The 15,030-nt window shown below is 49.4% G+C and overlaps 2 protein-coding genes and 1 pseudogene across 5 annotated transcripts in view; 2 read left to right on the forward strand and 1 right to left on the reverse strand.

The window, feature by feature from the left end:
• Window positions 1-43: 43 nt before the first annotated feature.
• On the reverse strand, window positions 44-9,677 carry VPS72 (vacuolar protein sorting 72 homolog). Its single transcript, XM_039841599.1, has 6 exons — window positions 9,475-9,677; window positions 6,070-6,222; window positions 5,807-5,921; window positions 5,232-5,408; window positions 944-1,088; window positions 44-617 (listed from the first exon to the last, which is right to left on the reverse strand). The coding sequence occupies exons 1-6, from the start codon at window positions 9,589-9,591 to the stop codon at window positions 230-232; spliced, it is 1,095 nt and encodes a 364-aa protein (XP_039697533.1). The 5' UTR covers window positions 9,592-9,677; the 3' UTR covers window positions 44-229.
• Window positions 9,678-9,748: 71 nt separating this feature from the next.
• Window positions 9,749-15,030, forward strand: part of PIP5K1A (phosphatidylinositol-4-phosphate 5-kinase type 1 alpha) — a 35,647-nt gene continuing 30,365 nt past the window's right edge. Inside the window, exon 1 of one of the 4 annotated variants that reach the window (XM_039841590.1) lies at window positions 9,749-9,917. Coding sequence is in view for 3 of the 4 variants with exons in the window: in XM_039841592.1 (XP_039697526.1) it covers window positions 14,019-14,100 (82 nt within the window). In the remaining variant the exon portion in view is untranslated. Of the gene's footprint in view, window positions 9,918-13,576; window positions 14,101-15,030 lie in introns of those variants that run through there. The other 3 variants (XM_039841592.1, XM_039841591.1, XM_039841589.1) reach the window with 3 other exon arrangements.
• Window positions 11,919-12,037, forward strand: LOC120585355 (uncharacterized; annotated as a pseudogene).

Below are 15,030 nucleotides of genomic sequence, written 5' to 3' on the forward strand. Positions count from 1 at the left end.
CGCAAACACTTCGTGATGCCAATTGTAGATTAGACACCAGACAAAAGGGACCTTTCTATTTTATTAGATTGAAAAACAGAAAACCAGTAGGAACTGGGGGGAAAGATGGTGAAAGGGATACAGAAAAAGGCTGGGCAAAGGGTAGAGATGACAAAGGGAAGCAGAGAGAGAAAGGGGAACACAGAGCCCCACGTCAGGGCAGGAAACAGGTGTCTGAGGATGAGACACCTCATTTGATGACGATTTTCTGGCGCAAGGCTCGCGGCCCAGAGCCAGGCAGGGGCTCAGGGGGTGGCGGCCCCGGGCCCAGGGCCGAGGCGGCGGGCGGCAGCCCGTGGGCAGTGATGTACTTCTTGTAGGCCTCGCGGATGATCTTGAAGGCTCGAGCAGTGGCGTAGGGTATGTCTGTCACAGGGTCCCGGTACAGGGCGGGGCGATGGGTCACTGGGCACACCTCCCGAACAGGGACCTTTGGGGCCCGCCCTTGGGGAAACCATGCCTCAAATGTCGCATCGTCGCTAAAGGTGATGAAAGTACGTGAGCAGCGGGCAGGAGGGACGGCGGGCCCGGGCCCGGTGCTGGCAGTCAGTGCGGAAGCCGTGGGGGCAGGCTCGAGTCTGAGGGGAAAGACCGAGAAAGACACGAAGCTGAGGAGAGGAGACAGCAGGTAAAGAAAGAGGCCAGCGGTGAGGCAAGGGGAGGAGGCGGAGTGATGGCCGCACTCGGGGGGACGCTATTCAGTGACAGACGGGACCAGAATAACGAATGACAGAGAAAACGGAAAAGACGGAGGAGAGAGAGGCTGAAAGAGAGAAACGGGAGCTGAGGGAGAGGGGCTGAGACCGCCCAGGGCCGGGGAGTCGTGGCAGGGGTGCAGGCGACACGGGCGCCCGCGCTCAGCTGGAGGAAGGAGCCCTGCCCCCTCTCCCCGGGCGTCACTCACCCTTCCACGTCCACGGTCTCTTCCCTGGGGCCTGGCTCCCCAACCAGCGGCACCGTCACTGAGTGGTAGGTGATGATGGGCCCCGGGCACTTCCGCTTCTTGTGAACCTGCTTCTTCTTGTCCGCCTCCAGCCGCTCATACGTCTCTTGAGGGTCAAAGGAAAGAAGAAGAGGACGGTCGCCCCCTTCCCACAGCCCACTCCTGCCCCACGGCCTCTCGGTCACCTTCCTGGCTGCCGAGCCACCGCCTGCCCGCCAGTGAGGAAAGTCCGTCAGGCCCTCCAGCACCTTCCATTTCCTGAGGGTTCTGCTCGCCTCTCTGCTCATCGTTTCCCAAGTCCCCTGGGCTCCTCCCTCACTCAGAACAGCGGGACTTCCGAGCCGGACGGGGCCCTGTGAGGAGGAGCCGGCCCGTTGCCCGACACCCCTACAGCTGCCCTGTCAACCCGCTCTGTCCCCGGCAGGGCACTGCGTGTTTCGGCATCTCTAGTCATTAGAGTTCTTTCCTATATTGAGCTGAAATTCACTTCCTGATGACACTGTCATCAGGCCATAAAGGACACGAGTCTAATCTGTCTTCCACATGACAGTCCTCTAAGTAGCTGAAATTAGTGTCCACGTGTCTCCAGGCTGATCACGACACCCATTCCATCGACCCATTCCTCATCCAACACGGTTTGGAGTCAACTCCCTCCTCCTGCCGCCCCTGAGCCTAGGACGCTCCTCTGTGACTGTACCCATCGCAGTCAGAGGCAGAGGTTGCGAGCCGGCAGCCCACTTAGGTGTTTTGTTTGGTCTGGATAGTGTTTTAAAGAAAAATGTGAATTAGTTGCTGACATTTAAAAATTAGACAATACATTCAAATACAGAGATTCCTGGTCTCTCTTAAAGAAAAAAATAAACCCTGGCAACCCTGGGTCTGCCTTCTCCCATGGCAACAGTAACTGTTCCTGCTGCAGGCGTCCCTTCCGGTTCACCGCAGTCCCCCTGGCTGGACCTGTGACTCTGCTCCACGGCAGTTCGTTATTGGTACGCACGTCTCCTTAAGGGCGGCGACTGTGGCTCGTATCACCTACATGTTTCCGGTTGTGCAGCATTTGGCAGAACAGGCACGTGACAAATATGTTATTGCGTAAATAGATCAAAAGATTCTTGGTCCCTTTCCTCCAAATTAACTCCAAATGTCTGTGTCCTTAGAAGACGTCGGCACCGGAAACGCCATCCTCTAGATGAAGTCTGACCAGAAGAGTCCCCAGGAACCCCTCAAGTGATTAACCTTAATGTTGTTTTCTTTCCCGGAGCCAACCTTCCGACCCTTTCCTCTCGCGAACACGTCCCTGTCCTCTGCAACTTCTGCTCCATCATCAGCCAACTCATCTAGATCCTCGAGTCCCTCACTCAGCATTCCTTCCAGAACTTGCCTTACTGGAAGCCTGTCGCCCACTGTGGCCAGCACTCTGCAGCCCTTGGTGGAAGCTGCCCGTCCCCTCCCACCCCACGCAGGACGGGTCTGTGAGCTGAGCCCGCTGCAGCTTTTCCATCACGACTCTGCCACCCGCCGCGCCCTCGCTTCTCTTCTGAGACCCGTCCGACAACCGCGATCACTTCCTCTCCTCCCTGGTCGCGGTCCCTCCCTCACTCCAGGACTTCGGCAATGACTCTCGCTCTTCCTCTCCACCTCGATTCCTATCATCTAAGGTCACCTGGTGACTTCAAAGTGCACGCAGGTAGCCCCTTCCCGCCACTTCCCACCGTTTCTTCACCACATTATCTCTCGACCACCTTCCTGTCCACGACAGGCTACTTACCCATCCAGCTACAGATACAGCTTAGGCGCTGTCACTGCCTGAAACGGCCCGGCTCTGAAATATTCAAAGTCAGACATCCAGGCTGTGACCCCAACACTCGATGCTTCCGGTCTGTCCATTCCATTGCTCTAGATACCTCTGTCTCCTGCCTCCTCGGCCCTTCTCATACATGGACATGTCCTCACTCCGTCAGGCCCTTCCAGCCTTCATTTCCCTTTTAAATCGAGCTCGGGTTCCTCAGTCTATGATATCATTCATTCTCTTGTCAATCTAAACTCCTTCGCCCAGACCTGGATGGCTGAGTGCTACTGTATGAAACTTATACAACAGGTATAATGGAACCAGAATACATTCATGATGCCAAACTTCAACAGACCCCCAACGCCAGCAGATAATCCTGTCTCTACAACGACTCCCGACGCTCTGCGCGCTCCTCGGGCTTCCAAGTCTATCCCCAACTCCTGACGGATGACAGTGCCTGAAAGACATCAGGCGAGGACCACTGCCATGTCCTGCTCTGAATTTCCAAACCCGCAGGTCTGAGCCTCCCGCCCCTCCATCCTAACTTAAGCCCAGTCCCCTACCTGTGCGCCACGCCCGCCTCCCTCCTCCCACTTCTCCAGAAACCTACACTGCTAACTCCCCGTTCTTGCTTTATCATCAAACTCATTCAGTTGCTTCTCACAAAAGATACAGTCCCTCCAAACCTTAAATAAAACAAGGAAAACTCTACCTTGACTCCAGACTCCCTTACAGCTTCTATCCCCTCTCCTACCCTTCACAGCCGACCTTTTTGTCTTTCCAACCAGCTTCAAAATGCTCTGGTCCCCAAAAAGTGCCCCCTAAGGTCATCTCTGACCTCCATGTCACCTAAACCAATGGGCACTATGCAGTGTCCTCTCTACCGGCATCTCGGCAGCCTTCAGCGGTGATTCTACCTTGAAACATTCTCTTTCTTTGGTGTTCTTAAGACAGACTCTCCTGCAGTCTCTGACTCTCTGGCCACACCTCAGGTTCTTCTCTATGCTCGTCTCGTACGAGACCATTTCATTTTAGTGTCTGCAGGACTCTCGTGGGCCTCTGTGTTCTCTGCTCACTCTACACTTTCTCCTGGATTAATCGGATCCACTCCAGTGCCATCAATTACCGCCCATATTCTAAAGGCTTCCAAGTTTATGTTTCCAGCTCAGATCTCCTGTCTCAGCGCAATTTATATTTATATTTACATTTACATTTTTACATTTACATTTATATTTACATTTACATTTACATTTAACTGACCACTCAGCACTGCATAAATTGCTCACAGATGCCTCAAATTCAACAGGTTCTAAGTGAACTTACTATTTTCCCCCTGCTGAAGCTGCCCCCCGGGAGTCCCCTGTCAGTTACTGATGGCAGAAGCCTGGGCGTCACTCTCCTTACAGTGGCCTGAACCAATCATTGTGGTCAAAGGATGCAGACTGTGATTACGGTGACATCAAGGTGACCTCGTTGTGATGGTTCTCAGTCATTTACGTGTTTCGAGGGATAGCTACCGTTTTAAAGTACTGAGTTGCTGTTTTACGGATAAAGATTATATTTCTCATTTTAAAGCCAATACAAATGTCCCAATTTAAAACCAATTAAAAAAAAAAAACTCATGAGCATACACCCTGAAGATGTTGGGGAGGAACTAAATCTTTTCCCAATCATTATAGTCTTTAGAGTTAAGTTATCAAAGGTTCAAAACTATGATTAAACTGGAGTGGGTTGTATCCCATAATCTTCCATTCCGCGGTAAAACTGCATTTTCGTTACGCGTGCTCCACTACATGTGCTTGCCAAAGAAAGAGAAAGGGATTCAGAGAGAGAGAGGAGAAATTCATACTGCAGGTGATTCTACCTGTCATTTCACTCAGCGGGAGTACATCCCAGAGGGAGCACACGATGGGAGGTGTGACAGCTGTGTTCCCTCAATTTCTCACATATCTCTCACGATTTGAGACTCTCACTGCCCTATAAAGAAATGTATGTTTTTCGTACAATACATTACTGTACACGATTGTGTACCCAAGGGCACATAAACTGAAGAGATGTGTTACAAACTTTACTTGAAAGCAATTTATCGCACGAACTGGCTGACCCTACTGAATTTCTAATTCTCCTGATCGTTAGAGCAGGCATTTTGCGAACAAGAAAGCAAGATGCGAGGCGGTTGAGTAGTTTGCCTGCAGCCTTACAGCAAGTGAACAACAGAACTAGGATTTGAACTCGGTTTTATACAACTCTTATTTCACACCAAAGTACTTCAATAAATCTTGCTCTTCAAAGCCTTCATAACTGCCTAGTTCCTCGCTCCTAATTACTTACTTGCCCCATTTTTTCCTTCCGAGTCCCTTGTGTCAAATCTCCACCTCTCCCATTCTCTGGGCCCTCCAGGTCTGTTTTTCTCATGCTCCTCAGCCCCTACACCCACTGTTCCCCAAGTCGCAGACTGACCCAGTGAGCGTAAGTTGAGCTCCTCTGTGATCTTGGCCTCCCTGAGAAGCTCCTCCTGGGTCAGGGGCCGCTCGCAGTGGGGCCCCTTTCGCCGCCGTGACTGGCCCTGCCTCTCCTGTACCCGAAGGAAAGTCTGTCGTGTATGTTCAGCTGTAGACTGTCGCATGGACTTCCGACCTGGGAAGGAAGTCGGAGAGCAAGAAATCTTTGAATTCGTTTTGAACTCCTTTGTTTATTTTTTTAGTTTTAAAACTTTATTTGGAAATCATTTTTAACTTTAAAAAAAGTTGCAAGAATAGTACAAAGAACACCCACGTATATTTTACCCGGATCACCTATTAACGTTTCGCCCCATCTGCATTGTGTGTATATGTTTTTTTCTTAAAAATCCGAGAGTTCAGTTGCACACATCATGGCTCTCTACCCCTAAAGATTTCAGTGTGTCTTTCCTGAGAATAAGGATTTCCCTTACATAATCATAATATAGTTGTTAACTTCAGTAAATTTGACACCGACACAATAACTTTTCTCATCATATTCCAGTTCTGCCAGGTGACCCAAACGCCCGCACTCACTGTCAGCGCCATCGTCCTGCAATTCCAGCGGTAGCAGCGCCTTCTCTTCTCGGGCCTTCTGAGAGCCACCAGCTGGGGTGCTGACCTTTCGAGGTCTTAAGCTCTTCAGAGGCTCCTGGGGACGGATTAGAAACAGACACCAGGGAATGGACAGATAAGGAGCAAGATGAGACTATTAACAGGAAACTAGCACTGTAGGCAATGGGACTGGTGCGGGGAGAACAGGAATGAAAAGCCCAAGCGAGCCGGGACTTCCCCCGCACCTTATAGGCTGTGGTGACGACGCGGCGCTTCCTTCTCGGCTCTTCTGCTTCTCCATCACTGGATGGCTCATCCCCTTCGTCGATGTCAAAGTCAGAGTCCACCTCATCCTCTGTGTCTGACTGGTCCCCTTGATACTCATCGTCTCCTGATTCCTGAGGATACAGGGAGGTGAGGCTCTCGCTGGCATCGGAGCCATTAAAGCCGCTCCCAGAGGAACAGAATCTCTTTGCTTTCTTCGTAAGGGCCGCCCCTCTCCTTCCCGGACCAGCTCTTCATTTTCCTTGGGCAAGAAACCCTCCTCGCTGATGGCGTCTGCCTCCAGCACCGCCCTTTCCAACACTGACTGACTGCCCGATTCCTGTAGCACGCCATGCTAAGTTCTAGGGTACAATAGGATATACTTTGGTCCCAGGGGCATTACAGTCTAGTAAGAGGGCAGGACATAATTATGAAAGGACGTTTTAACACAAGGCAACATATGAAGTACCAGATGGCAATTAAATGTTACAGGTGTTCAGAGGAAGGCACACTTGCTATGGGCTGGTAGCCTGGGGAGGTTTAAATATCACACTTTATCCCTTTAGACCAAGGGCTGGCAACATTTTCTGTAAAGGGATAGATTAAAACAGGTAATGAGCCAGATTTTGCCAGTGGTCTGTAGTTTGCTAAACCCTGCTTTAGACTGTAAAGCATGAAGGGAACTTGAACCATGGTTAAAAATACTGGTAGTATTTGGACAGCCAAGAGGAAAGAGGGACTCGTGGGGAGAGGGAGTAGCAAGAACGAAGCAGCAGGGTGGTGTGCAGCACGTTTATGGAATAAGGATTTAGACCCAAGTAGAGCAGGAGCTTTGCCTCTGGCGAGAAGTCTTCCTAGCTGACTGCCTGCGGCTCCAGCACAGCCTCCTTTCAACGTCCATCGATCGCCCTATAGGTCTATAAGAGTTGAAAAGAAGGTTGCACTCGAGCTATAGAGGAACTTAAATGAGCTTCTGACTTTAAGTTGGAGGCCGGTGGTTCTCGATCGTCTCCCTCTTCTTGTTTTTCCCAGCAACGATCATTGTCGAAGGAAACTAAAGTTACTGCGAGGTATGTCTCATTCCTCAAGTGTGTTGGGACAGGAAAATTGATACGACTACGTACAGTGGGGAGCCGCAGAATATTTGAGGGGAGAGGAAAAATGCACCTAAGGGGTGTTGTAGAAAGCTCTGGAAGCGATGAAATGGGCCGGAGTAGAGAACATGGAGTACAGCCTAGACCTGAGGTGATGCAAACTAGGGCCAGCATGGCGCCATACTGGAAAGGAAAGAGAAAAAACACGGGAGGCAGAGGATTTGACTGGGCGGGGTAGCGCCTCGCACATGTGGCTCTCTCTTCAATCATTGATGCAGGCTAATGGGCTAATCTTGGGGTACACGCTGCCAGAGTAAGCAAATAACAGAGACCGTTGACACTCCAAGCCAGTCAGAGTTCTATCTTGCACTGATGACCATCACTTCCTCCCAAATGATGTTTGTGAAAGACAGCCGGGTCACACGTTAATCCCCTCGGCTCTGACCTGGTATTAAGTCACATTGCCAGAGTGCAGTAGTACAACTACTCATTAGCTTAGAGCCCAATCGCAATGTTTTTGCTGAGTTACGGATTTAGTGCCATTCCTGTGGCTTTTATCAAGGATCACTAATAGACATGACTAGATAAGAAAATGTTTTTACATCATCTACTAAACCCGTTACTTTACAGATCTTATATAAGGATGCGATTCTCCCTAGGACTAATACTGAGTAAGCTTGTCTCTCTTAAAGAACTTATATGCTTCTTTCTTACTAAAAAAAGAAATTCAGGGTTTGATTGCCAGGAAACTCACAGCTAAATTTAATATCAATTGGTATTATCATTTCAGCAGAGGCTCTGGTATAATTACTTTTGATCTGTCTCTATTTTTACTGTTCCTACTTTTTGTTTATATCGTAAGCCTCCTTAAATCCTTTTTGGAAGCATGACGGGTACATATTAAATAACGACTCGTAAAATGACAGGAATAGGAAAACAGCCTTTAGAAGAGGGATGAGAAAGTTCTATTTTAAACGAGCTGGTTAGGGCTGTGTAACTAATGACTCCCAACCAGCCACCTGGTTGGGAGTCCTGGGGACTCTATTGCCTTAATTCCTCTTGAACTCTCCTGTCTACGTTTCTCTACTCCCAACGCCTCCTTCAAACCATTCTCATGACAGAATGATCTTTCTAAAGTACAAATCTGATCATCTTCTCAATCCTCTGGATGAACAGGAAAATTCCTTAACATGGCTCACAAGGCCCTACATCATCTGGCCTGTGTCTACTTCCTCCATTCTTGCCAACCTTTATTCTCCTTCATGGAGAATGAGAGTAGATGTGCAGGTCCCACGCCAGGACCTCAGTGCCTTTACACGCTCTGCCCCATGCCCTCCGTGGACTAACCTTTCTCCTCCCCGTGCTCCCAGTCCTACTGCTCTTCATCCAGCCAAGACCTACTTTTCATATTGTCCTCAGCTTAACCATCATGTCCTCCAGGGAAAACCATCGCGATCAACAACTCTGGCTTCCACGCCTTACCACAAGACCCTACTTACTCTACTCCTTATCACACAGGATTTTAACTGACTGTTAACCTAGCTAGTTGCCCCATTTAAGGTCAAATGGGTGTTTTGAACACTGTATCCCTAGAGCCTATCACAGGGCTTTGCTTGCTCTAGGTGCTCGACACATGCTTAAAGAATGGAAAGAGTCAACGGATACAAATTTAACAAATGCCAAGCCAATCCAGACACTGGACTGGGCGCTGGATGTATACTGTTGAACAAAACAGACCATCTCTAATCTTACAGAGCTCACGAACGAATAGGAAAGGATAAACAAGTAAGCAAACCAAATCTAATGACAAAGTGAAGTATGTTCTATGAAGGAAATATACGAGGACACTTTTTAGTACAAAGAAAGGTTATCTAGGGAGATAACCACTGAGATTTGAAAGCTGAAAAAGGAGTAGGCTAAGCCCCTCTATTTCTGGGAGGCTTCTTTCTATTCTTCAGGTGCATAACCAGCAGTGGGCCAACGGGTATAAACCGCGTGACTACGATGTGCCTTGCGCGCGCTAGACGTCAGAAGTGCGGTGACAGATGCAACTAGAGAAGTGCACGGTAGGTTCCTGCCACGTTCTGGGGTGTCTCCAGGCGGCTTCTCTATCCCCGCCCCGTCCGGGCTCTCGCTCCAGGTCTCCACCGCATCCCCCTGACTCGCCCGCCCCGTGCGGGTATCACCCGCCAAGGCTCCGGCCTATTCCCCGCCCCGTTCTTTGTCCGAGGTTTCTCCCTTCGGGACTCCTCTTGGCTTCCTCCCCTCCCTCTGCCGGGGCCCGGCTCTTGCCTCCGTGAAACCCCCATAAGTCGTCTGGTAGAACTCATCTTCCTCCTCTGCCTCCAGGAGCCCAGAAAGCCGGTTCCCCGCGGTCTTCCGCGGGGCCCGGCCCCCAGCCAAACTCATTCCGCCTCCCGAGACTGCGCCGCCAACCTCGGCCTCCCTCCCAGCGCGGATCCCGGAGCTCGGCGCTCGACACCACTGCCTGCAGGTGGCCGGCGGCGGCGGAAGCCGCCCGTTCCAGGCAGAAGCAGCGGAGCGTCGAGGGGCGCCTAGTCCCGCCCCCCGGGCGGGCTTTACTCTTCAGCCCCGCCCAGTCCCGCGCAGACACCACCCCCAAGCTCCTGCCGAAGCTCGCGCGGACCTGATCTGCAAGGATTCCTTTCGGTGACTCCAGGAGCCCCCACTCTAAGTCCAGAATTTGGGAGTCAACACGTTTTCATTCAGAAGAGGTCAGTCTCCCTCTGCTCTATCCGTTTTCCATTCTGCTGCCCGTAGAAACCTTACTAAAAACCCAGTAAGGTTTTTCACTCTTCTACTCAAAAATCTTTAATGGCTCCCTGTATCTGCAGGATAAAGTCCAAAATCCTAGAGGCGGAATAGTAATGTGGTTAAGGGCAGAGCCTTGGAAAGCCAGATAGACCGGAGTTTGAGTTTGAACTTAGATCTTCTAGATGTGTGACTTTGGACGAGTTGCTTTGCCTCTCTGAATCTCAAGTTTGCTCACCTATAAAGTGGGACTGATAATAACTACTTTTGAAGGTTGTTGAGAAGAATAAGATGTAATCCTTGTAAATTACTTAGCACTGTATTAATAAGCACATAGATGTTTAGTAGGTGATAACTGTTATTAACGTGGCATTCAAGAGCCTTCATAATTTAGTCTCTCTTTGTCTTTCTAACTTCACCTCCTGCCACATTATCTTATTCTAGCATCACTTTCCTAACACCCAATTCTGTCGTGCCTCCATGCTTTTCCTTCTCATTAGACTCCCTGTCCTTTTTGTCTACCTGGCAAAATTCTAATTCTAAAAGACAGTGAAGTCTTGCTGCACACCCATTCCTCTCTTCCCAGCACAGTTCTCATAGCCATGGAGATCAAGCCTCCTTGATTCTCTAATATAATTCTAATCTCAAATAGTCTGTGGTATCGTCAAACCTCCGTGTCAATTCGTCTTCCCATTTTTTATTCTGAAAATATGGTTTTCAAACCATACCACTTGTACATACTCTAAGATGGCACCTATTACACTTTATTCTAATGATTTCTGTGTCTGTCTCTCTCATTAGTCTGTGCTCTTTTTGAGGGCAGGGACTTTATCTTCTTTGTATACCAGGAACTCTCATAGTGCCTGGAACATCATTGGGGCTAAATAACACTAATTCAAAGAATGAATTAATGAATGACTAATTACATGAAATTGGTGCCCATCCTTTTATTCTCCCTCTATGTTGATCTTAGCAGCTTTTAGCCTCTCCATTTTGACATTAGAAATTGTTCTAAGACATAAAGGTCACTTTAATAAAGCTCTGTGTGTGTGTGTGTGTGTGTGTGTGTGTGTGTGTGTATGTGTGTGTGCACATTATATCCTCCAAATCTGTATATGCGGCCCTTTTTTGAGATCATCAGATTGCCCCCTGTTTCCAAAGTATATATTGGTGAACTCCCTTTTCTGTTTCCTTGGAAGCACTAATCCAACATGTCCTGCTCTGCCCCTTCTTCCACACCCTGCCACGTCACCACAGTTCTGCTATTCCAGGAATGTTACTGGGCAAGAGTGGCTCCATGAATCAGAGCACCCCAGGGATTGAGTGGGGGGGGAAGGGACAAGGATTGGGGGGAAAGATCGGAAACACCCCTAGCTCAACTTTTTCAATTTTGCCTTCATTCATATACTCAGGAGACATGGATTAGGCACCTACTCTGTGCCAGGCACTATTCTAGATCCGTGAGATAGAAAAGTGGATAAGATATAATCTTTGCCCTGAAATGTTCACAGTCTTAACGAGGGAGACAAAGAAGTAAACAGACTGCCATAATACAAGGTGGTAGGAGTAACAGTAGCCATTTTCTAGTACATAAAGGAGAAACAAAGACCCCTAAACTGCTGCAAAATAGGGATCTTTTCTGGAGGGCCAAAATTGAATTCGTAGCTCAAACCCCAGGGAGAAAACCCTGTTTGACCTACTGCATTGGTTAGTTAATTATTGGTCTATGTCCAACTTTTAAATCAGAAACAGCTTTACCTCTACACCAGCTGATTTATAAAATAACTCAGGAAATAGTAGCAACTCCACGCCTTTTATGGAAACAAGGATAATTTATTTAACAAATATTTATTGAATACCTATGACATAAATTCTGTGCTAGGCAGTGCACCCCCAAATGTCTAATTTTTGTACTGTTTAGTTGAGTGGGGCCTATAGGTATAGGCAATTATAAAATACTTCAGATCTACAGCCATGCCACCCTGAACATGCCCGATTCCATCTGATCTTGGAAGCTAAGCAGGGTCGGGCCTGGTTAGTACTTGGATGAGAGACCACCTAGCAATACCAGGTGCTGTAGGCGTTAAAAAAAATACTTCAATGCTACGCAATTCCATTGCTATGGAATTGCAAATAGCAATCCAACCATTTGAAGTTTGTCTACCTTCAGTACCCAAAGGAGGGTGGATAATCCAGCAGGTGGCAGCAGGGAAACAATTATTTTAGATCTTGATGAAGAAGGGGTAGAAGGCAGAGATCAATGCCTGGGGATATTCTCCTAGGTTCCCTTTTGAAGATCCAAAAAACATCCGAATAAAAGATAACCGGGCATCTTGGGGCTACCATACCTAGAATTTTTTTCCCATTCTTCTTCATTTATTTATTCCAGAAGTAATTATTGAGCCCCTACTATGTCTAGAATCACATCAGGAGAGGAGCTGAAGATACAAGAGTGAACCAAACAGTGGCTGGTCCCCAGCAGTTAGGTCTCTTCAGAGAGAGAGAGAGAGAGACAGTCCTAGGTCTTCAGATCCCCACCAGAGTTCACAGCCTCCAGGGCACTTTGTTAAAACTGGGCAGAGTTATGTGACAACATGGCTGGACCTCGAGATAATCATGCTAAGCAAAATAAGTCAGACAGAAAAAGCTGAAAACCACATGATATGTTATATGTGGGATATAAACCTAAAAGCAACAAATGAACAGGACAAACAGAGACTCACGGACATGGACAATAGACTAGTGGTTACCAGAGAGCGGGGAGGAGGAAGGTAGATGAGGTAAAAAGGGTCAAATATGTGGTGACAGAAATCTGTGGGAAGTGAACACAATGCAATATATATATGCCTAACTGTTAAATTGTAACTTACTGGATTTTGTTAACCAATGTCACTATAAAAAATAAATATAAATAAAAATTTTAAAAATTAAATAAATAAAAATAAAACTGGGCAGAGTTACTGCAAAGACTAGACTAGGATGGGGGAATTTCTGTGTGTCGCCATGTCCTTTGGAGCATAGACAATCAACAGAAGCTTAGGGCCTGGATCACGGGAAGATTGTGATATGGTCTGATCATCTTCCTTGTCCCCTCTTTGACTGGTCTTCATTCGTTTATCAAATATTTACTGAACTCCGTCCCAGTGCCCAGCATTGCCCTTGAGGCAAAGTGTAGATAAGTTTCAGATGTCATTCAGAGGAAGGCAAGACATGCACGCACGTTTAATAGTAAACAAGGCAGTAAAGCCGGAAAAAATACTTGGTGAGATGCAATGTTTTGTGATGTTCGACTGCTTAACGCCTCTAACTTGACACTAGCGCTTCCGTGGCTGTTCTTCCCTGGGCTGTGAAACTGAGGGAACCCGCGGAGCGAACGCTTCTCCCGATCTCAGGCAACGCAAACCCAGTCCTGTCAAAGAGCGAATCTAAATTGACCCACCGAGCCACCGTAGGGACGGTCTGCGGCCCAGGGCGCGCAGGTATTTCACCCGTGGATTCGTTAGGCGGGGGAGGACCCGTGTCATGTGACCCAGTAGCAGCTTCCCGATTGGCTTTGCCCCTCAGGCCTCCTTCCCCCTACGTTGAGTGGGACGGAACGCTGAGAAGGTTGGGCGCATGCGCAGTGCCCGGGTTTCGCTGGCCTCCCGGAGTGGAGCGGTGGGGTTGGGCGGTAAACAGGCTGTGGCGAGGGATGAGGGGGGCTCGCTCCCCAGGGGCTCTTCACGCCCCCTTATTCCTTTAGATGTGGTTTGGTCCGGACGCGGGGGCCCGGCAGCCGGCTCGAGCCTACTCTCTTGTGAGAGGGGACAGCAGCTCCAGCGGAAAGCGGTTAAAGTTACGGAGAGGCTGCGAGACGCGTGTCGTCCCCTATGCCAGCCGAATGGTGTGGCTCTGAGCTGGTCCAGGAGCCGGCCCGACGTGTCTGAGCGAGGCCCCGGAGGGGGTGGGGAGGTGGCCTGCGGAACGCGGGTTCTGTGAAGAGACGTGGGGAAGATTCGACTCTGAGAAGAGGAAGAGCCCGATTGAAAGGGAGCGAGGCCGCTGAGGGGGAGGGGGCTGCCAAGATGGCGTCGGCCTCCTCTGGGCCGTCGGCGGTCGGCTTCTCGTCCGCGGATTCCGGGGTGCCTGCCTGCCCCTTGTCCTCAGGTAATCAGGGCGGGGCGTGAGAGGGGGGCGACGATGGCTGTGCGGTGGTGGGGAGAACAAGACCTGAGAGGAGGGGGCACCTGTAGCTGGGAATGTCCGAGGAGTTGCCGGCGAGGAGGCTGGCTTTCAAGTAGCAGGGCTTTCTGCGCGGGCAGGGGAGTCTGAGGAAAGGATGAATTTGACTGAGAAAGGGAAGGTGGCCAGTGTTTGTCGGAAACACTGGCGGTCTTCGAGGAGACCGAGTTGAGGACTTTGAAGGAGTGAGGTCAGGAAGGGGTGGAGGTTGACGGTGATGGTAGGAAGGAAACGGCAGGGAAACCGAAGGGAGTCGAGAAAAGTAAAGTAAGTGGAGGCCTTATATGTAGAGAGGCAGGTAGAATCCACGTTGGTTGTGGGGTTAATTGGATAAAAATGTGGAGGAGAAGCCATGGGACTTAAAAGGTACTGAAGAGTGATGGACGCTTTCGATTGCTGGCGAGTTGAGCGAATTATGAATTTTGTCGGGGGTGGGAGTTGATGGAGACGTCTTTTCCATCGGAGACTCCCCCCCTAATGCGTCACTTCTTCTCACTTCGTGACCCCCGCCCCCCGGCCCCCACAGGCGCGCGTTCGCCCTGACACATTTTGTCAAACATCTTCCCTTGATGATTCCTATCTCTAGACTGACCAGCTTTGGGAAGGAATGGGACATTTTGAAGGGAGCCCGAGGAATGTGGAAAATTTGAGTTTAGAGACCCTAAAGCGGAGAAGGTAGAATGATGGAGGCTTGAATTGCTGTGGAGGCTGAGAGAGGTGATGCTGGGAATTAGGTCTGCGAGGATGGAGTCGGGGGCGGCTCCTAGTGCTGTGGGGTAGTGTGTTGCATAATAGGAAATGGACTGGAAGAACGCTTAGGCTGTGTCAGGAAACCGACACTTGGAGAATGGAGCT

The sequence above is a fragment of the Pteropus medius genome, unplaced genomic scaffold (assembly GCF_902729225.1).
Source record: "Pteropus medius unplaced genomic scaffold, Ma_sr-lr_union100, whole genome shotgun sequence".
NCBI classification, from domain to species: Eukaryota; Metazoa; Chordata; class Mammalia; order Chiroptera; family Pteropodidae; genus Pteropus; species Pteropus medius.